Source organism: Lutra lutra, chromosome X (assembly GCF_902655055.1).
Source record: "Lutra lutra chromosome X, mLutLut1.2, whole genome shotgun sequence".
Taxonomy (NCBI): Eukaryota; Metazoa; Chordata; class Mammalia; order Carnivora; family Mustelidae; genus Lutra; species Lutra lutra.
This window is the reverse complement of record NC_062296.1, coordinates 24867047-24891139: the sequence shown is the minus strand read 5'-3', so window position 1 is coordinate 24891139 and position 24093 is coordinate 24867047. Positions and strand designations below refer to the sequence as shown.

General features: G+C 40.6%; 1 protein-coding gene across 6 annotated transcripts in view; it reads left to right on the top strand.

The window, feature by feature from the left end:
- GRIA3 (glutamate ionotropic receptor AMPA type subunit 3) overlaps positions 1 to 24093 on the top strand; it is a 286960-nt gene that overhangs the window by 153777 nt on the left and 109090 nt on the right. For all 6 annotated transcript variants that reach the window (XM_047716296.1, XM_047716295.1, XM_047716294.1 and 3 more), the window contains one exon: positions 16452 to 16505. In XM_047716296.1, coding sequence (XP_047572252.1) covers positions 16452 to 16505 — 54 coding nt within the window. The remainder of the gene's footprint in view (positions 1 to 16451; positions 16506 to 24093) is intronic.

Below are 24093 nucleotides of genomic sequence, written 5' to 3'. Positions count from 1 at the left end.
GCTGTTCAATTTACAAACTGATTTCATGAGTTCCATATTATTTGCTTTGCTCAGAGTTTAGGTGAAAACTTGTCAGATGGCGATGAATTTCCCCTTACTCTCGTCCAGAGGATGACAGGGATGGTTCCATTTGCAATCTCATTTCAACAGAACCCAATATATCTAACAAAGGCTTTTTGTGTAAAAACTAGCTCAGACTTGATTCTTTATGGAAACTGAAAAGGACCCATTACTCAAGTGTCCTCTTCATAGAATCTACATAAACAGGAATACTACTTGAAGTGAGGAAAACAAGTGAATGGCTTTATCTTCTTAACTGCATGAAAAAAGGAAACAGGAGGCTCTATGCACAATCCCTTCCAGCAGATCTGCTGAAATGTAAGGAAATGGTTTCAAGCTCTCCTTGAGAGCAAGACAACATTCCTATTCACACTGCCTATTTCTGTTGTCCTGGATAAGAACTAGTGAGAAGTTCAAAGAAAAAAATAAAAAGCAAGTAAAACACATGGTTCCAACCATTAAGGAGCTCATGGTTTAGTAGGGAAGCAGTCGAGTAAACAGATGATAGTGGTCTAGTGTGATAAAGGGCACACAGATCCTCCTGGAATGCAGAAGAAACATGTCTCCTTCAGCCTGACTTGGAGATCAGGGAGTCCTTCTCCTGATGATTTGTTGAACTGAGTCTTCAAGGACCCAATACTTCATGTGGTTTGGTGGAAGAAAGTGGAAGTTTCTATTTGCATAGGTGTGATAAACACCACTTACTACTTGTCAGAGTGAGTGCTAATAAGCAGTGCCAATTAGGATATTAAGACCAGCTCAGATGTCATAAAACAGAATGGTAGAAACTTGATACCAAGAAGAATATGGGCTGTATTGGCCAAAACATGACTCTACCTTTCGTCACGACCTTTCAATCCCCAAGAAATGGGATTTTTCCACCAAGAAATGTAATAACATGGTCTCCAAAATGAGAGGTTTCTACTTAGGGATTAAACCACACTATCATTTTACAGTGAAGATACCGACTGAGGTGATTTTAGAGCCCATATTCCTCACGGCACACCACCCAAGATTATGCCAATACATGGGCCAAATAGAAATCTACAGATGGGTTCCCCTGAATAGACCACCAGCTTCCTCACCCCATCCCATTTCCCACCCAACTATCTGGAATTAGTGTGTAAGTTAAGATAGTCTGTTCATAGGAAAACATACTATCCGAGAAAGATAACATTTGAAGTTAAAGTCACTTCTCACCCTTCCTCCTTGTATTTCCAATTGTCTTTTTTCTCATCATCCACAAACATTGATTGAATACATGCCCACAAGGCACTGTGCTGAATGATGAAACAAGTTTAAACTGAGGCCCTGCCCTCAAGTATCTAGAGTCTAATCAGGATGGCAGAATACATGCCTAAATCAATACATCATTAGTAGCCTGAGAAAGATGAGCTAGAAACCACCTAGGAATCCACAGGATGGAGTAATTACTAGCGAACCCAACTAGAGTCTAGGCTTCATGAGGGCAGGGTTTTTTGTGTTTTGTTCACTGCTGTAGTCCTAGCATCCAAAACAGTTTGGAACCTAGTAAGTGCTCAATAAAGATCTATTGCATTAAACAAATAGCTTCTTGACATTTTAGTAAAAAAGAAAAAAAAAGTTCTGACATTTATCACTTGGAGAATAATCACCAGCCCTACACACTGCATATTATGTCTTTTATTCATGCTGCATGTGCTACTGGAACTCCCCAGGGAGATTTCTAGAAAGGGGGTTTCAGCCAATAACTTAAACCTTTGCAAAATCCTAGCAGAGTTTTGTCCTCTTCTGCTCCCTACCATGGATGAGTGTTTCCCAGTGATGAAGGGTAATGTGGATCCAGGGTTTTTTGTTCATTTATTTGTTCATTATGACCTCAAGCTCTTTTCAGCAAAAGGCACGGCCCTTCAATAACGTGCAAATCTGGGAGACAACTCCATTACTTGCTTGGTTCATCTAACAAGGCAGAACGCAGACTCTGATTTAAAACCAAGCCCCTTAAATGAGTTTTGTTTAGGCTTGAAGGATAAACAGTTGTGATTACTGTCAGTAGGCATAGGCTGTAAATCTGTCTTAGATGCTTATATTCCATTAAGAGGGACTCAAATGGGTAGCACAATACAATTCCCTTTAAAAAGTGGAATCAAGGGGGGGGGAAAGCAGCTTCTAAGGCAGTCGTTCGTGCAACCCAACGTGGTCAAATTCTTGGTCTTCCAAGGCTTTGTACTAGGTTAGGAATTTTGGCTTATATTATTTTTACCGCTATACAAATTCTTATTAATTTGACTTCCAGGGCTGGGGAAGATATGGGCAATTAGAATGTATCAGAACACTGTAGGGAAACCCAAGCATTCATATAAAAAAACAAATGGGGATAATGCCATCCTGCTTTCACCATGACAGAAACTGACCTTATGGTACCACAGGGCTTTGCTAGCATGTAATTTCAAGTCTAAGATTTTAACATGAATGGAAAAGGATCCAATTTCATAATCTGACTTCTTCTGAAAACCCACAAAGCCAAAATCATTTTCAGTTCCATGGGTATACCTCCCAAGAAGTTAGAACATCACACACCACCACACAGATATGAGGCTGAACATACCACTCATTGTGACCCTTTCACCTTTCAAGAGGTGTCGTTTAGAAGGTACCTGGTTTGTGACAGAGTCTCAAGGAAAAATAAAAAGAGGCCCATACATAGGGCCTTCTACTCTCAAATCAAAAATCTTTGATTGGGAAACTCTCCTGGGTTAAAGCAAGAATATACACTGCCCCATAGAACTTTCCACGTTTTTTCAAAGCTTTTTTGCAATGTATCTCCTTTGAACTTCAGAGGTAGGTAGGGTGAATAGCATTTTCTCTATTACATAGATGAGAAACAGACATAAGAAGGTTAAATAACTTGCCTGAGACCACATGGTTCAGATTTCTCAGTTTCTTTAGATCTTATTTGAAAAAGAGCTAGACCCATTTTACATACTGGATCTGGAAGGATGCATTTGGAAAAGCAGCAATATTCTGTTACACCACAGTACATATGCCCTGCCCCTGTCATCTCCCCTGCGTTCAAAAGGTCTGGCTAATAACCTTTACTTTGGGCTTGGGCATTTCTCTTTCCCCCTTCCCCACTCTGTTTCCTGAAAGAACAATTAAGATCCATTTGGGACTAATTATAGCAATTCTTGAATTTGAACTTGCAACCATTACCCAATTGAGGTCACTTATTTTAAATTAACTTGCCTGGTCAGGACATAGGTTTGGTATCTTCAGAGCCCAGTGCAGAGAGACACCAGCTTACTCAGACTTTTAATTAACTAGCTAAATAACCTGGACTGTGGCAAACTGCCTCTCATTTGATGGACTCATTCATCTGCATGCAGACAAGGATCAAAATACATTATCAGAGCTTCAGGGACTGAGTCCTAGAAACCTCTTGCACAGTCTCTTATTCAAGGCTATGAGCCTCTTCCCTTTGGTTCCCCCTAATTATTTTTTCTGTGCTTTTGTTCTGATTATCCAGCATTCATCACAAGTGCAGCTCATGATGAAACAATGACAACCCATGTTGTACGCTGAGAAGGAAGCGAAAATTGGAGTTAGGATCATAGGAACCAGGCCCAAAGCTTTGAGAAATAATTAGGGGAAACTAAAGGGAAATTCCCAGGATGGCCCACAACAAAGGAGAATTTCCAAAGATTCAGGCCATAACTGCTCCCCCCTTAGGTAATAATACATAATAACAGTAGGTCCTTAGTCTGTTGTATTAAGCTCATAGTGGGAGCTGATCATCCCACAGTCATAATATAGTTCTTATGATCACTAATCATTGGTAGAGCTGCAATCACCCAGTGACTGGGCTCTGGATTCAGACAGATCTGATTTTTGACTCCAGGCTCCATCATTTTCTGCCTGTGAGGCCTCGGGCAAGTTACCCAGCTTCTCAGGGCTTCGGTTTCCTGACATGGAAGATGAAATTAATACTAGTTGTGGTGAGGATACAATTAGGTAAAGCATGTGAAAAATCAGTTTCCACCATGCCATGTACATGGCAAATGCTCAATAAATGTGAGCTTATGTTTGTCTTCTGTTCTGTCCCACCACCAGGCCTTAGTCCAAGGCATCATCCCACAAGGGATCCTCTTCTCCCTTCTCTCTGCCAGCAACAGTCCCCTGCCCCCGATCATTCAAAATCCAGTCTGCAAGGCGTCTTCCTCTCCAAGAGAGAGCCTTCCCTGTGTCTGAACTTGTTCAATGCCCATCCCCTCAATACACTTTTCTCAATTTTATATTACTTTAAATGGCACCTTCTTCTACCACTTCCTAAGCAATCTGGACTTTTCTCCAAGGTGTATTTAAGCCTTCTGTGTTTGAAACATCTATTAAGCATCACCTTGGTGCCAAACACTGGGGCTCTGTGCTATGGGGTACATGAGATGGGTAAAGATATAGGGATGGGAGAGAGGGAAGCAATATTGGTTGAATCTCTTTAAATCTCACATGCTCTGCTAGAAACTTTAAATGCATTTCTTCAGTTAGGCCTCACAATAACCTTATGAGGTAGGTGCCATTATGATTCCTATTTTAGATGTGGAAACTGAGATTCAGAGAAGTAAAATGACTTACCCAAGGCTACTTGGCTAACAAAGAGGAAGAACTGGTGCCTTAGGTCAGTCTGACTCCAGGGTCCACTCCCACCACCATGATGCTCTCCTGCTTACCTCATGTTTTGTTTTGTTTTGTTTTTCCATCCGTAGCAATGATGCTTGACAAAACAATATGTAAACATTAGGATGCAGTATGTGTGACTTAAGGATCACAGCAGTTGTAACAGGTGCTGGGGTTGTCGTACCCATGGCCCCTTGGCACTAGCCTTTGTTACCCACTCCGGCAGCTTCCTATTGTAAGCACGTGTTACTCTCCACTGGAAGCCTTTCTCCCAGCCTGAGAGTGAGACAAGTCAGAAGTTTTGGGCAGGGGTCACCTGGGTGGCTCAGTCAGTTAAGCATCTACCTTTGGCTTAGGTCATGATCTTGGGGTCCTGGGATCAACCCCATGTTGGACTCCCTGCTCAGGACAGAGTTTGCTTCTCTCTCTCTCTCCCTCTGCTCCTCCCCCAGCTCCTGCTTGCTCATTCACTCTCTCTCTCTCAAATAAGTAAGTAAAATTTTAAAAAAAGAAGCAGCAGCAGCCCTGGGAAGGAATTAATATTCCTGATGGAAGCTATCAGCCAACAGTGAATGGGGAGTGAAGGACAAAGGCTCCAGTTTCCTAGCCCTCACTTACCACTCTCAGAGGTACTCAGAGCTAACCTGCTCAGGAATGCCCCTGGACTGGCTTCTTTCCCTTTGCTCTCTCATTTCCTCACTCCCCTACCAAAGCTTCCTGGAATCCCAACTACTGGCCCTCGAATCTTTGTCTCAAGAGTCCACCTCTGGTGCAGTCCTGTCTAAAACAAGAATCTGGGGGCGCCTGGGTGGCTCAGTGAGTTAAGGCCTCTACCTTCAGCTCAGGTCATGATCCCGGGGTCCTGGGATCGAGCCCCGCATCCGGCTCTCTGCTCAGCAGGGAGCCTGCTTCCTCCTCTCTCTGCCTGCCTCTGCCTGCTTGTGATTTCTGTCTGTCAAATAAATAAATAAAATCTTAAAAAAAAAAAAAAACAAGAATCTGTCAGAGATTCCTACTTTTGGCTCCTATCCCAGGAGTCTGAGTGAGTGTCTTCATGCTGCCCACCCCTGCCACCCTTCCCATGGAAGCTTTTGAAAGAAGCACCCTATAAACCCAGTGTCTCCCTTCTTATCCCCTTTCATGAGAATCCCATAATTGAAGATCTTGTTAGCTTTTCAAAGTGCATTTATTACCATATGGAAAGATAGTCCTAGACTTCAGTGTGCGTCAGAATCAACTGAGTGTCAAAAGCAGTCTACCTGAATCTGACCTAGACTTTCTGAATCAGACTCTCCAGAGAGGTGCTCAGGTGCCTGCATTTTCATACATTCTCTGGGTTATCCCCCACAACACACACTTTGAGAAATACTGTCTTAAGACCTTCCTATAGCCTGGATCTCCAAAGAATGTGAATGATGTTCCTCGTGTTCTCTCTGTCCCTAAACCTTCTGTGGAATCAAATGCGAAAGCCTGGAATTGTTCTGCCTCCTTGCTCCTGAAATGCAGCGTGGATAAAGCCAAGGACCCGTTGTTTCTCTTAGTGTGGGGCAGCCCGAGACTCCCGGGCAAATGTCTACCATGAAGAGGAGAGATCTGTCTTACAGACTCTACCAAATTTCTGCTCTCACCTTTCTCCCTGTCCACTGCCAACCCCCATTCTCTCCTGTGCTACAACACTATGATGACTACACACGCTCAGTTCAGTAATGGCCTGTGTGTGCTGCTTTGTCTCTGGGCAGAACACTGCCCCACCACCAGCTCCCCACACACATCTTCTCAACCGTGATTTCTGTGTAGTTTGGATTCCTGGTCCTTATCAACATTGGGGGCAGGAGAGGAGAGGGCGGTGGAGGATGACAGTGTGGGTTACTTTGTTGTTGGTTTACCCCCTCCCCAAATCCTGTCATTTATTTACCCTCCATTCAAATGCCTGAACCCTGCATGCACACTTCAGCTCCTTCCTTGCACCTCCAACTCCGTGCTGTCCTGACCAGTGGCTCCAATACCCCTCTGCACCAAAATCTGATGCCTCTCCATCTCTCTTACCCCACAGCAGCAGGAAACCACTTTGGTACATTTTGAGAATAAGGGACATGAAATCAGGGAAGCCTTCATGAAAGAGGCTGCATATGAGCAGGCCTTGAAGGACAGATGTGATTTCTGTGGAAAAGGATGGTGGGAGGGAGCATTACAATAGGAATAAGGAAGGAAAACACAACAAATATGGGATAAGCATCAGGCACTATGTTAAGAATAATGGGTATTAAGGAGGGCACGTGATGTGATCAACACTGGGTATTATAAGCAACTAAAGAATCATTGAGAACACTACATCAAAAACTAATGATGTACTATATATTGGCTAACTGAACATAATAAAAAAAAAAGAATCATAGGTACATTATTTCATTTATTCCTTGATGCAACTCTATGAAGTAGGTACTAATGACAGACCTATTTAAGATGAATATACTGAAACACAGTTTAAGTTAATTGCTCAAAGCTACACAGCTATGAAAGGGCAAAGTAAGGAGTCTAAACCAGGCAGTCTACCCTGCGCTCTTGACCACCCAACTCAACTTCCTATCAACTATTATGTTCTCTGTTTTACAGATGGAAAACTGAGTCTGAGAGGTTAAGTAACTCACCCATTGTTACACAGCTTGTAACTGGCAAAGCTGGAACACATTGTCCTTAGCAGATCCCATTGTATTTACCGCATAACCACTTAGACCCCTTCTAACTTAACTTTTTCAACCAATCATTTCAATCACAATTTCTTCTGGAGCCAATCCTGGCTGCCATCACAACAAATGCCTATATTGGCCTAAATAAAAATCTTTCTTCTAGTGTGTAAGCACTGTAAAACAGTGAGGCTCTTCTGAAATCAAGAGAAATAGCCTTCTGAAAGACATCACTCTTTGTTTTCAAAATTGCATCCTCTTTAATTTACCTGTTTGTCAGATTCCCACTTATAAAAACCACAGGAAAAAATTGTTTAGGTATTTAGTTTGGAGACAAAGCACTTTCTATCTCAAGTGGGTTATGAGTTAATCATGCTCTCCTTGGTTGTACCTTGTACATTTTTCTGTCCTCATACTTCTCCCGCTGGGTTGTAATTGTCTGTTAATTTGTCAGTCTTTCTTCCTCTGGTGTTGAGATCCTCCAGGCTTGGGACCAGGTTTTGGTGACCTCTGTCTCCCCAGCATCTGGCCCCACGATTGGCACAGAGCAGGCACTCAACAAATGTCCATTAGAAGAAGAGATGAATGAAATGTGGTTAAGTGAGGTAACTCTTCCATCCACTAGGGACATCAATCCGTATTCCTTTTGAGCCCAGTGGTATGTGGGTGTGCTATGCAGGTAAACTGGCTCTCAAGCGGGAAAAGTCCTGATTTATCATGTTGGCTGATGTCTATACTGTAAATACTCCTACCATGGCTGATTTCAAGTTACTAATGGCTTAAAAACTGGCTCACAAAATTCCCTTCAGGAGCCCCCTGTTTTGGGCTGAACCTCTGTAATTCTGCCTGGAGTGCTTGAACTGTTATCAAGTCCGTGGGATCAGAAAGGTAGATAAGCTGTCAGAGTGGGGAAGATAATGCCAAATTCAAACAGCAACTGTGAAAGACCAAAGAAAACCAAACATTTGAGAATTAGGAGAATTCTATGTTTGGCCTGCCATGAACGAAGTCTCTATCATTTGTCATCCATTGCCAAATAGAGAGATACTTCAATGACATGGATCTTAGAAAAGGAGAAATCTGCCACTCTCCTAAAAAACAAAGGCCCCCAAAATATACTGGGTTTCTGAGATCTATTTCCTTTTATTTGAAAATATAAATTTGTTCACTTGCTTCCTTCAACAATCAGAAAATCTCACAGATTGGGGTATCAAATGCTAGAAGCATTGAACAAACAGAAGAACAGAAGCTTTATTCACAGAAGCATAATTAGGGAGTTCTAAGGAGAACATCTCATTCTCCATGTCCCCACACCAAATGTTCCTTCCTCTCTCCTCCCAACATGGAGACTCCATCATTCTGGACGAACCTGAGTTTCTAATACTCTACCCAGCCAGCCATAGCTCAGTTTTGCACACTGTATGGAGCTAATGGGTAAATGGCAGGATCTGAATCCAGAACCATCTGGCTCTTTCTAGTACATCACCTTTAATAAATACCAATTTTTTCCCCAGGCTTTAAGGGTGATTCAGATCACATCTATAAAGAAAACATAAACACTATAAGATGTCATTTCAGGTGTACTACTAGAGTTGTTGATGCTGATAAATACCTAAAGATTGGGAAATGTGACTTGTGGGGGAATGAAGGAAGTCCTGCATTATTCCACATATCCCCAAGTGGTTACAGTTGGAAACAACACATATTTGAGTGACTATTCAGCTGTATTCCAGATGTTGTCATTCCTTTTTTTTTTTTAATCCAAATAATGAAAAAAATTTTTACAAGGAATGTGTCCACTGGCACTCTCAAGCCTTCTATTACCACCTATATAATTCTCCAAGTGCATCTTAGGAATCCAGGATTATAGTGCTTTGGGCCCAAATGATTTTGGAAAATCTACAAAGAAAAAGGGTACCTTTTGATATTTAGAATAAAGTTATAAATATTAAAACCAAAGTTGTAAGTATGAACATAAGTGACAGTAAATTTCATAAAAGAATACATGAAGAATGCTGGTATTTAATAGGTATTGTTTAGGGACATCTGGGTGGTTTAGCCCGTTAAGCATCTGACTCCTTGTTTCAACTCAGGTCACCATCTCAAGATTGTGAGATAGAGCCCCACGTTGGGTTCACTCTCAGCATGGAGTCTGCTTGAGATTGTCTCTCCCTCTCCCTCTGCCCCTACCCCTTCAAATAAATAAATAAATATGTTTTTAAAAAGTGAAAAATAAAAATGTACTGTAAAATAAATTATCACTAATTTAGGGGGATAGTGAAAACAAGTTCAGAGAGACTACAAAAGTCATACATATGGGTATGTTGAAGAGAAACTAACATCCTTTTTGCTGTATTATTCTAGGCTGAATACTAATTAAAATTACCCTACCTCACCTACCTGTAAAAAACATCTAGAATATTTCCAAATATAAATAGGGTACTGTGAAAGATCTTCCAGATGAAGTACTCCAAGAAAAGGCACAGTGTTTGGAAACGCATCATTTTACAGGAAGTTCTGGTGGAAAGGTCCCAATGTTTTAAGTATTCATTATTGGCTCAAAGCTGCTGGACTTCCTGGGGAAGGCAGTACATGTAAATTGTCTTAGTAGATGTTTTGCAGAATTTCCAGATGTGTCATTTGTACCCAGTTCCAGGCATTATTTGTTACCTCCAAAACACTGTCCATCATTTTGCTCCCTTACAAAACTCATGAACCTTTGAAAGTAGGTAGGAATACTCAAGATTTGAACAACAAGGCAAATTCACCTTATTTTATCAGGACAGGGAGACACAATCTGCATTCTCTTTGCTAAAGACGTGATGGCTTTAAGGCATTATTTCCCACCATCCCTTGCAGTATACCACAGGATTTTCAGTGGCATCTGGATGAATATATTTTATTTCTATACAGTTGCATTTATTTTCTTGTATGTATTTTCATGGATATTATTGCTTTAGACATGGCTAAATTTAAGAAAAGGAGTAGCTATAAAGATAAATATGAAGTAAATAATAGTACTGCAGTATGTGGATAGGACACAAATAGAAGTCTTTGAGGGAATGAAATTTGAGATATACTGTTTCTGGGTTAATACAGAGAGGTATCCCTCCCAAGGTCAACATGCACTGAAATGATCCCTTATCCACAGGAGTGAGAATAATCTGTTGCTCCTTTAACTTACTCGTGGCCATGTATTGCCTATCATTTGTACGTTCTCTTTGCCTCTCCTGCTGTTTAGCATTAAATCTTCTGTATGTTCTATTCAGTCAGAGCAAATGCACTATTAAAGTCTGGTAAGTGAAACTTCCCAAAGACGTGTTCTTTGGTGAAATCCTTGTCCTCTAATCCTCACATCCTGGCGTTTTATTTGATGCCTTATTCAATTGCATTCTCTCTGCATAAGCTTCTCCTCTAGACAGCATAAGTGCTGATGAGATTTTTCGGTTATACTCCAATTTTCCTTCTTTATGAAAAGCTTCAGCCCATCTTTCTCCATTGATACCACCCCCACCCCCACTGCCATTGGGCTGACTTTGGGATGGGTGATTGGCTCTTCTCTGCCTCACTAATCCAGCACACTTATTCAAGTCAAATGACTGCAATATGAAGCACTCACTGTCTTTCAGTTAAAGGAGAGCATGTGTGTGTGCAGATTGAGATTATTACAAAATAATTCTAACAGAATTGACTTCTGATATATGTTTACTAAGACTAAAGCAATTTAGTAGCTTGAGGTTTTCATTCAAGAAAATGAATGCCTTTTATCATATCTGATGGAAGATTTCTTCTGGGAAATGTGGCATATTCTGAGGCTGATTTTTGTAGCATACCACTATTTAACTCCCAACACAGCTGAAATTAGATAGGTTGCCATAGGACAACATATCTTTTTATAACTATAAAAAAAAGAAAGCAGAAATGGAAGGGGGTACTGAAAAATGTTTTCCCTTTAAACACAAGGAATGTGAGTTTTTCCTTAAAGAGAAAATACCTATACAATAGGTAAACCAGGCAAATTAAAACTGGGAACCTCCCTCATTTCTCTCCCTAGCCCCCCAGACTTCTCAGGGTACCTAAATCGAAGAGAAGCAGATTAAGGTGAGCGGCAAGGCATGTTCTGTACTCAAAGCAAGATCAATCTTTATACATAGATCCTTTTTTGGCACCAATGTAGAAAATCCAAACATGGAGATACTTAGGTCTGCAAATAACCTAATCTGCATACCAGATGGATCTAAGGGGGAAAAAAATCATAGACACTTTTCCACATACACATTTTTTTTTTAATGCAAGCATAGAAAAACAGATGCTTTTGCTCCCAAAGGGTCTGTGGGCCTCTCTCAAGTAGTCTTATGGAGCAATTTAATTTCAAATTTCTAAAATTATGAAAATGTCTAGATTGAGCATTAGATTGAAAAAGAAATGGCCTCTTACATAGAAAACCAACTGAACATTCTCTGTATTATTTTTAACTATTCAGTGAAACCCAGCCTCCAATGTCACAGATAAGCGGATGGGGGAGTCAATAGGGGAACATTTCCCCCAAATGGGTAGCCATGATTCATCGGTTGTTTTAACAAATAATGCTTGGCTATATGCTCAACTCAGTGAGTTAGTATGGAAGAGCTGTTTTCATCTGCAAACAAAACTGTTGTTTAAGTTTCAATGAATAGGGATCGTGGCATTTTGTTCTTTCAGATCCTATTTGTGAGGCTAAAAATAAATTTCCTTAAAACAATTAATTTTATCTACATTTGACATATCTCTCCTTTTTACATTTATCATATCCGCCATCATATCTCTCCATCCATCATCTCCAACATATCTTACAAAGGCACCGTGAATATGGTATAAGGATTTTGAAACTTGGTATTTCCTCCTTAAATTTCACAGTAGACTGTTAAAACAGCTTTTCTACTTGAAGTTCTGAAACTAATTCAGAAAGAGCTATTATAATTACTGTAAAAGCAAAGTTGAATATTCTCTTGGTTACCAGAGTTATTAAATAGCTCAGGGTACAATTTATGCCTTGTTCATCTACAGCAGATGGCAAGAATCAAGATTGAGGACTAACTGCAAAAGAATCACTCCCATTAACTAGTTCTTTTGTGCATTGTATCACACACCGCCCTCCCACCCCACCCTCCCTCCCACAAGCCCTGCACCAAAAATGCAAAACAGGGAAAGACCCAGAGCGTTTAAAACAGGACACTTTTTGCGGTGAGGCCTCACTTAGCTCACATCAGTAGGATCACTGCTGCCTCACGGCAGTAAGATTTCAAGGTATCACAGTATCAGAGTGCACTCTGTTAAATATCAGGACTGGGAACATTTCTGTTGGAACCCTACCACAAAGGTATCATGTGGTTTGGTTTTTTGTTGTTGTTGTTGTTGTTGTTGTTTTTCAGCAGAAATTACCAACACAATCAACCAGACCCTGATGACTCAGGCATTGACAACAGCATCCATGATGATACTGTGCAGGAGTACGATGTTGTTTGCTATCTCCTTTAAGTCAGCCTGTCACTTCCTTTGCTGCTAACGTGCCTCTTTCTAATATTACGCCCTCCCTCTATCACACCCTTCCTAATTTGCAGCTTTTCTTTGACTGTGAAGTGCAAAACCAAGATTGGTAAGAACTCTATGCTAAGTAAGAGTTAAGAAGGCGGTGGAAGTAAGGATGAGGAAATAATTAGGGCCTTGGAGGCAGCAGCTCTGTGACACCTAAAGATTCCTATCTTTAGATAATTTTCCCGTCCCTTCCAGTTTAAGCTAAGTTTCGTGAGGTGATAATATGAGACAGCTACCATCAGATAAATGAGTTTCTTCTGAACAAACTACCTGGGCAGGGACGGAAGCAGATATTCCAATAGCTTCAAGTGTTTCTGAACCTGAAACACAATGTCTTAGGGAGTGACCTCCCACCGCAGGGTTATTCAACCTCTTGTGATTACATGAGGCACATCCCACCCCAAGTGTAGATGTTTTTCACTTTGATCTTGACAACAGTGAGGAGACAGGAAGGACCAGGTTCATCATCCCAGATTACAGATAAGGAAATGGAGGCCAGAGTACATTGAGTGATTTGCCCATAAACAAGCAGTGAGTACATGACAAGGTTGGGCTCCTGGGTTCTCATTCAGGACTTTTCTCCCAACACTGATGTTTCTTTTCCCCCAACACAGAGGGGAGCACCTCCCCTCTGCTCAAAAAGACACTAAGCCCTTCCTCTGGTGAGAAAGACCCCATTTCTTTTGGGCTTACTGCTTTATTTCTCTAAGTTCTGCCAGACGCCCTCAGGAACTCACTCATCTTTCTGGCAGAACTCAAAACCCTCTGCTTTTATTATGTTGAGGGTTGTCAGTGAATTAAAAATGCAACAAATGTATGGTCCCAACTTGCCATCCAGAGTTAACAAATGTCACCGGTAAGGAGGTTTCTCACAGCGGACACTGAAGAATAAATCCCAGCAGATACCTAATAGCTCATTTTGTATCGTGGCAGCGTGAGAAATCACTTGCTCAAGACATTCATTAACCTTTCATTTCCTCCATAAATAATCAGTCAGAAATGTGGCTCATATTTTAAATTAATCGAAAACAGCTCTCTCTCTCTCTCTCTCCTTGCCCATGAATGACTGGAAAGCTTCTAATGCCAGCATGATAAGGATATTTAAATATGTGGTTCCACGCCTCTGAGCCAGTTTAAACCTTATCTTCTCCAGGAAACCTCTATCCATTCCAGCAGACCTTAGATACCTCTTTTTCTTCTTCTCCAAGAACCTAGAAAAATTTTTAGTGTTTGACATTTAGTGTATATTAACAAACCATGTAATGTACTGCCAAGAATATGGGTTCTAGAGGCAGACAGATTCAGGTTCTAATTCCAGCTTTACTATTTCTGAGCTGTGTGGCCTCGGGCATATTACTTAAACTCTCTTTAGGGGCCTGGCCCAGTCATTAAGCATCTGCCTTCGGCTCGGGTCATGATCCCAGGGTCCTGGGATGGAGTCCCGCATCAGGCTCTCTGCTCATCGGAAAGCCTGCTTCCCCCTCTCCCTCTCCCACTCCCCCTGCTTGTGTTGCTGCTCTTGCTGTCTCTTTCTCTGTCAAATAAATAAATAAAATCTTAAAAAAAAACCCTCTCTCTAGCTGAGATTCCTCTTTAGAAAATGAAACTAATGATACTTAATCTGTTAAATTGTCCTAGGGATTAAATACATATAAAGCACCTAGCACACTGTCTACCATATACTAGGCACTCAATTAAGGGCAATTGTTTTTACTGCTATTCCGGCCTTTTATATATAGTTCCGGTTTGATACATAAGCAATTTTGCTATCTTGTCAAGTTGTTTTTATTTTATATTTTTTAATATTTTATTTATTTATTTAAAAGAGAGAGAGAGTGGGGAAGGGCAGAAGGAGAGAGAGAATCTCAAGTAGACTCCCCACTGAGCAAGGAGCCCAACATAGGGCTCAATCCCCACATCCCCAAGATCATGACCAGAGCCGAAATCAAGAGTCAGATGCTCAACTGACTGAACCCAGGCACCCCCTCAAGTTGTTTTTAAACCCTTTGATAGCTGTGTCCATGGTGGAACTTGTCAGGAAGCTTAAGGGCACCTTACTTGCATGGGTTCTTTCCAACACCTTACTATTCATGCTTTTGTTTCACTTTTCTTAAAGAGGGCTCCTAAAGTGGTATTAGCATCAGACCTGGAACAAAACTGGGTTCCACTTCCAGATGTATCTTTACCCTCTATGCGATCCCCCTCTTGGTTCCCACTCCCTGCATTCAGTACTGTACTTTGTACACAATCAGTACTTAATAAAGTGACATTTTATAAAATCCTCAATTAACCGGAATTTGCCCTACTTAGCTATCTGGAAATAAGCTTATGTGAGGTAGTTAGTCAAAAACTTGCAACTGGCAACTTTCAATTCACTTACACATTTTGAAAAAACAAAGTGCATTTTGTAAACTGTAGGGTTTAGAATTAATACAATGTTATTCATGAAAATTACCATAAGAATGATGACCCCAAGGCAGGGTTTCTCCACCTCCGGTGTTACTGACATTTTTTACCAGACAATTATTTGTTGTGGACTGTAGGATGTTTAGCAGCATCCCTGGCCTCTATTCACTAGATACTAGTTACCTTTCCAGATGTGACAACCAAATATGCTTACAGGCGGTTCCAAATGTCCCCTAGGGGACAACCCCCTCCCCGCTGCCCTGCAGCCTTGCATCCAGCACCAAAAGCTGTACAGATGGTCACAAATCTTTCCTATTAAGGGAGGAAAATGAAGCATTTTAGAAAAGTTTAAAAGCAATCCCGATTAATCTGAAAATCCCATTAACTCCATTCCCAGAGTGTTCTATTCCCTAAGCATTCCAGATAACAACAAAAAAATGTACTGCACATTCTATTTTCTAATTTGTATTCCACATTCAGCCCATTTTCCATCTCAGCAGCTGAGTACAGAATCCAGTTCATGGGTGGGGGGATCATCAGCTTCATGGCTTCTGCCATCTATCTTAAGTGACAATGATGCTACTGACCTGGAAGTTTAGAGAGATTTTCCTCCCTTGTTTTTGACACTTTTAACTTTGATGTTACCAATTCTTCCTGTATTTTCTGCCTGAAATTGAAATGTGCAAAAAAACTCTGGTCCTGTTAACTGTGATTTTACTATACACAAAAGACCTAATAATTTATTGATCATCTAAAAGCAATTAGTGGGCGCCTGGGTGGCTCAGTGGGTTAAGCCTCTGCCTTCTGCTCAGGTCATGATCCCAGGGTCCTGGGATCGAGCCCCACATCAGGCTCTCTGCTCAGCGGGGAGCCTGCTTCCCCCCCCCCCCCCGCCTGCTGCTCTGCCTACTTGTGATCTCTGTCTATCAAATAAATAAATAAAATCTTTAAAAAATAAAAAATTTTTAAAAAAGTAATTCGCTCTAGCTCATCGATTGATTGTTGTACTTCCCATTGACTAGGCAATTGAAAATGCCCTTTTTAAATAAGCAATATTTCTTATTTCTTCTTTTGCAGGTTGTGATCCTGGGAAAACATTCAAGAGGTTATCATTACATGCTTGCTAACCTGGTAAGAACAAGCAGAGTTTTTGTTTCCCAGGGCAATATATTCTATTTAGTTTGCGTCATCCGTAATCATCCAAAAAAAGAAATACACAAAGAACCTAATGTGTTCTTTAGATGCTTGGCGAAATGAGTCAATAAATGCCAAAACCTGAATGCAATAGCCTTGTTTTCAATTATGCTCTCTGTTTTAGCTGTGAGCTTCTATTCTCTCATTTAAAACATAGTAATTTGAGATGATTTTTCACCAATTCTTCTTAAGATATGATTTGAATTTGAAATGTAAACCATTTGATCCAGGTTTGAAATATAACACAAGGGACAGGGGACACAGGAAACTGATTCTTTCCCCCTTTTACCCAAGTAGATGTACACATCAGTACTGGGTTTGTCTTTCCAGAAGCAGACCACTACCAAATCTTTTCAAATCAGATGCCAGAAGTAGGTTGGAACATAGAACATCAAGGGACCCTGTCAAAGTGACAGCCACTTCTATACTTATAATAAAACACAACTTCAATCTTTTCCTTCATATTTCCCATGTCTTTAAAACCCATGACCTCTAGAAGCTAGTATTGCATTTAGGTTAGTTTATAGTTCTTTCTCCAAAAAGATAATTGTTTTAAGAATTAACTAAATGGCTTCTAAATCAGGAATATCTGTTTGGCAGAGGTTTTGAATAATACTATGTCCCCAAAAGGAAAGAGGAATGTTAAATTATCACTGTGATACTAAAAGTCTATTACATTATTACATAACATGAGTTCTAACACTGATCTTGTTTCATTAGCACAACAAAAAGATAATCATTATGGAGCTCTTACACCAAAAGAATAGCAACAAAGGTGAAAGATTATTATAATTATATTCTTAGATTTCTTAAAGAAAAAATCTTATTTGTTTTAATGATTAAAATTTTTTAATGAGAAAGGAAATGTTACTTAAACCTCTTTTAGGAAGTGTGTTTTCCAACACTTTATGAGATGATGATTAAAGCTATTGCTTTGAAATGCTTTGAAATTCTCCAATAAATTGCTCAAAGTGGAGCACTTCAGACCATTTGGGGGATAAATGTATTGACTCTTTTAGGAGGAGAAATCTTGATTCTTCATTTACTTCTAAATATATCCAATTTGGTTTTTTAAGGCAACCAATAAGTAAAGGATGTTTGCTGACTCATTGGAAGTTAGACCAGGACTTGGCAGGAAACATGGATGTCACAGCAAGGCAGCTGAGGGCAGTTACTGATGGGTTTTTACCATTATTTTCTGATCAATAAATATTTTGTTCTCCTTCCTTCCTTCCTTCCTTCCTTTTCCTTCTCCTTCCCTTTTGCCTTATACATCCCAGGGTTCCCCCGTCACTGACAGTATATGAGATGACTTTACATAGTGTACACATAAACTTTTTTTATTATGATGGTAATGTATCATTTATTGTGTGTTAGAAAAATATAAAATGAGCACATCAAAATCCAAATTTCATGGATATTATTAGTTCATACAGGGCTAATGTAGAGATTTAACAACAAATGAATCCATTTTGTAATGTGTCAAATGTGTTGCGTAAGCAATAGCATGGGAGATAAACATATGGCAAGGTCTGGTTTTTGTGTATGTGGTTATGGTGGCATGTGGGTGACTGAAGTTTGGGAAAGAGCATTGAATGAAGGATCAGAAAGTTTGAGTTGTCATACGGACTTTGCTACTTACTAACTAGCTATGGGACCTTGCACAAGTCACTTCAGTTTCTTTACTATAAACCTCAGATGGGAGTGGGGGAGTTAACTGATGTAATGGTTGGGCCCTTTGGAAGCAGATGCTAAGATATAATTAGAAGTCCAAGACATTTGCTGGGAGTGATATCCGTAAAAAATAAAAGAGAAAGGGTCACAAGTGGGAAGGGAGAGCTTAAGACAACAATTCAGATCTGATATCAGCCAAAGAGAGGGAAAGGAAGTTTGAGGAGAACTTCAGATGGTGGGATAGTTCTAAGAAAGACTTGGCCAGCACAACCGAGAATTCCTGTGCAAAGACCCCATGCTACCCTGAAACCCTGAACCACCTTGCTCAGCCATTGGCTGGCAGCTGCTCAGGAAACACATATCTCCTGCCTGAAAGCTGAGGCAGATCCTGAAACTGAAGGCTATCAGCTCACTCAACTCCTCGAGGCAGGTTCCATCTTAAAGGGAGATCCAAGCCATGTGCATCAATGACTGGATGATACATGGAGACTTTTGCCATTCTAGAATTCTAACTGGGCCTCCTTATTCCTACCAATAATCCTGTAGATGAGCTTTGGTTTCAACTTGAAACCCAGACCTGGCAGAAATGAAAGCATGTAGAGCAATAGAACTGCAAGAGAGAATCACTAGGACGAGGTTGTGGAAAAGAATCATTTACTGAATGCCCAACCAGGACTCAGAATCATGAGACAGTGGGAGGAAGCCTACTACAAGAGCAAGTCAAGTCTGGTCCTTCAGAAAGAATGTAATTCATGACATAATGTCAGTCTGCCTAATGAAAACATGAAATCATTCACCATGTTTGAGCGGCCAGTCCTTTTCCTCTAGTGACTTTCTTTTCATTTGAACTCAGCCATATGTTTCTGTAAGTCCCTGTACTCTATATAAAATTGAATGCAGGCAATAGAGATAGGAACTGTTGCTAATCTCTGATAAAAATGAAACAGATTATCCCATCATGGTTTCCAGGTTTTTTATAGCAGATAAAAATACCCCAAACACCTCTACCAAAGACACACACACACACACACACACACACTCACACACACCAAAACTATTTGGAATTTCCTTAGATGGTCAAAAAAGGGTAAGTGAAAAAAAAAAAAGGGTAAGTGGAGCTAAGATGTTTCCTTTCAAAATGAGCCAGCTGGATGACAGCTGAGGACAGATACACAAGGGAACAAAGTCTAATCTGAGTCTTGGTATAAGCAATAGCACAGAAGCCCCCCCACACCTTCTTCTACAAATGCAAAGTCAAAGACAGTCATGGCACTTCCCTAAGCTTTTTGGAATCACCTGCACCAGAGTGCCTTGTGCACCCCTTGCCAAGGAGCTCCATCTATCTGGCAAAGACTTCTATGTGCTTTAACATACACATTCTCTGGTAACAATCCAAACATGAGAAGACTCAGATAGCCCTTGGATGCTTCAACACAGGACTCTCACAGGTCAGGTTGTATATTTCACAGTGGACAACAAGCTGCAGAAAGTTCTACCTTACTGAAGTCTTTGGAAGAAACAAAAGATTCCATCAGAAGTACAGGCCAGAGATGTGGTCTGGGGAAGACACAGGCCAGAGGTGAACATCCCAATGATGAGAGAGTGAACAAGTCTCCAACAAATTCTGTATCAGTTAGTGGTGTCATTTTTTTCAGGGTGGTTCCATAATTGTTGTGTTCTCTTCCAGGACTCTAAGGTAGTAATGTTTTGCCACTCTGGTACCAGAGGTAACCAGCATGTATACACTCTGTCAGTCAGACAACCTCTCTCTCTTTCAAGGCAAGGTCCTGGATCAGGATCCTTTACATTGCATCCCCAGCCATGTTGTGTATTATGATTTAATTTTTTTATATATGTCAGTAATGATAGCTCAGTCATTGTGTGCACAACCCTAGACTAACAACCCTAGGAATGATGAAAATAAGCACTAGACCCGGAGCTAAGAAACGGGTTTCTTAATCCATAAAATGGAGAGTTACACCAAATTATTATTTCCCCAAGTGTACTACTTGTACACAAGATGATTTTAGGGAGTACACAGCAAAATTTCTTAAACTTATTAGTTTGGAATTTATATTAAATGAGTATTGCTGAGGTAACTATCCTCTCAATTCTGTGATTTTACAGATACCATTCTTTAGAATGAGGGTAAAATAGATATTTAGGTTTAAAAAGTTAGACCATGTAAAGAAAAATATTAGGTAAATTATGGCTCAGATGATCCACCTATATGGCAGAAAGCTATAAAGGTGGCATATTAATGACTAAAACTTGGGAAACACTCCAAGGTCACTTCCAGCTCTACATTTCTTCCCTCATGGAGGGTCAGTTTAGACCAGAGGAGACCAGGAATGAGAATATAGGCATAGCAGTTAGGCAGAAGCTGAGGATATAAATGGGGGTACAAAACCAGAAGACTGTTGTCCTTAGGGATATAAAGTCATAAGGCAGGCTTAAAATCATTTCAGGTAGGCAGAAGCCAAGAAGGATATGAGTACCCTTATCTAAGTTCTAAACATAGCTGAGGATCTGAAGGATCAATCAAAACCACACAAAATGAATTAGATCTGGGTTAAGATGATCCAACTACAGATGTTCAGCACCCAGCCCTGAAAATGGGACCAAAAAAAAAAAAAAAAGCAAGCATTTGAGGTGCCCAGGGGAGAACATGAGCCATACTGGACTCATTTAGTGCTATACCAGTTAACCAGTATCTCAGAAGACCCAACAATTTCCCTGCCTAGGTCAAGACCAATCCCAGAGTGGGTGATTTTTGTTGACCCTACAAGTGGAAGTTAGGTCATGTCAGCTGCCGGTGGTAGAGGGCCACATGAACAGACAGTAAAGGAGGACATTGTGTTAGGGGAGCTAACATTTCTTAGACTCTTCTCTGCCGTCAGCTGTTTTCTTTATATTTCTTACTAAAATTATTCAGAACTCCCATGAGGAGAGACTTCTTACCTAGTCACCTTCCTAAGCTTTTTAGAGATCAGGAAAATGGGCTCAGAAAAATACATGACTGTCCAAAGTCTCAGAGCTAATACATTGCCAAGCTAGGCCTCCAATGCAGGTTGAGCAGACTCTCGACAGAGCACCTTGCTCTTCCCCTTTGACCCACTTAAGCATCTCAGTGAGACAAAAGGCCAGCCGCACAGTGGGTTGAGCCTCTGCCTCTGTCATGATCTCAGGGTCCTAGGATGGAGCCTCACATCCGGCTCTCTGCTCATCAGGGAGCCTGCTTCCCCTTCTCTCTCTGCCTGCCACTCTGCCTACTTGTGATCTCTCTCTGCCAAATAAATAAATAAAATCTTTTAAAAAAAAGGCCAGCCCCACAAAGGTCACATAAGAACATCTGCAAAGACAGAAATACATTGAGTGAAACATATATATTTCATTATGTATAAACTATACATTTATGAGAGTACAAGTGATCAGAGAGAAAAAGTCTTAAAAAACAAGGAGAGCCTTGTGAATCAGTGTTTGAAACCTGTCCAAGAGCCAATCTGAAATGCATCTTAACAAGCACTAATTATATCTGTCCATCACTCTCTTCTTTTCTACCCCATTCCCTCTTCTCTCTCTCTCTCTCTCTCTCTCTCTGTATCTCTCTCACCTCTCTCCTGCTCTCTCATTTCCCCTCTTGCTCTTGCTTCCTCTTTTCTTCCCACCCTATCTGCCCCATTCATAGTATTAGCATGCCAGGAAATAAAGGAGGGGGGCACTAGCTTATATCTAATTTAATATAATATCTAATATAACTAGCTTATATCTAATTAATTCAAATTTTTACTAAAACAAAAGCACCATTCATAGCACAGAACCCAAAAGAGGCAGGAGTAATCTAAGCTTGAAGAAGTGAACTCTGCAACATACCAGATCTTGGAATATACCTGAAACAAAGAGGGGTCCACTTTATTTAGAGAGAAAACAACTTCAAGTGAGATTGGGTCATGTGTTTTGCTTGCCAATAACAACTGTTCCCTTCTACTCTCTTCCCCTCCATGTCTTCTTGTTTTGTTTAATACTCTCTCCCTTTGTTCTTCCATTTTTATGTTCTAAATAGAAAATTCAAATGCTCAGAGTGCCCGGGTGGCTCAGTCAGTTAAGCATCCAACTCTTGATTTCAGCTCAGGTCATGATCTCAGGGATGTGAGAACAAGCCCCGCATCGGGCTCCATGGAGGACGTGGAGTCTGCTTAAGATTCTCTCTCTCCCTCTGCTCGCTTGTTTGCGCTCTCGCTCTCTCTCTCTCTCTTTCTCTCTCTCTCCCTCTCTCCCACTCTCTCCTTCTCTAAAGAAACTTCAAACCCTCAAAAAATGAAATTATAAATATACAAACCACGTGTTGTAAACAATGTCACCTCAGAAGCTGGCATGTAAACACAGAACTCACTGAGTTGGAGCGCGGTTTTACAGGCAAAAGAGGTAGGACAGAAGGGGGAAATCCCTACTGCTCCCAAATGCCAGGATCCCAGTCCCCTCCCCTGGGTACACAACTTCTCCGGTGGCCGAGGATTCCCTTTCTTCTCCAAATGGAGATAGGTTACAGCAGAGCACCAAGAGAATGTGGAGTTGTGGAGTGGGCTGAAGTCCAACTTCCCATCTGGCATTTAGAAATCCACAGGCATTTGTCAACTTAAAGTTGCCAACTTTGAGACTCCCATTTTCACTGTCCAAAAATGCCCCCATTGTAGTCAATCATCCCTTCATCCCTTTCTCCTTCTTCTTCTTCTTCTTCTTTCTTCTTCCACTGTCCAAAAATGCCCCCATTGTAGTCAATCATCCCTTCATCCCTTTCTCCTCCTCCTCCTCCTCCTCCTTCTTCTTCTTCTTCTTCTTCTTCTTCTTCTTCTTCTTCTTCTTCTTCTTCTTCTTCTTCTCTCTCTCTCTCAACAAGGAAATATCACTTTCTACCCAATGTTCTGGCAAGATAAATTGAAAGAATTCCGTTTTCTTCCCTAGGCTCTCAGATCATGCCCTAAAACAGTTCTTCTCAAACTATCTGTGAAGAAGGGCCAGTTTTTTCCTCCAAATCTTCACAGATCAACAGAAATAAATTACTAAAAACCTGAAACAAGCAAAACAAGATATATAAAAACATAAGCCAAAATTTTTAGTATTACATTTAACAGCCATAATACTACCTTGTCAAATTGCTATAAGGTTTATAAGGGCTTGCTTTCTATTTCTTTCCTTATTTCATTTCTGACTACTAACAAATAGCAGACCAGCACCAGTCCACATACACTTTGGGCAATACTTCTTTAAAGATCTTTATAGTAAGTTATTTTTCCTCTGTATCAATTGTCTGCCCAATACCTTATTCACTTCCCTGCAAGGAAGACATAGGGTGGTGTCCTTAAGAACATTATAGTCATAATGGACAGATAAAACTTGCAGAGCTTATAATAATTAGCATGGAGACAGAACAGATCTAGGACAGAGAATGAAGAGAAGGCTGAGTATGGAAAATCAAATTTCTGCATAGCATGCCCATACAAGATCTTTAAGAAAAGGTGACTTTGAAATAATGATCCAAATGATGAGAAGGATCCAATTATATAAAGAATCAGGGAAAGTTCATATCATGCATAAGGAACAGCATGTGCCAAGGTCCTGAGGCAGAAAAGAGTCTCTGAACTGTTAGAAGGCAATTTTGGCTGGAGCAGAGTGAGTTACAGATTAGGTAAGGCTTTAGTAAGACTGGTTAAAGAAGTTTTAGCTGTTTTCAACAGAGACAGAATGCCACTGAAAATTTTCAAAATGGGGTGGGGGTGCATGATCTTATTTTTAATTAAAAAAAATCAGTGTCAAATGGATGGATTTTATGGTATTTAAATTATCCCTCCAT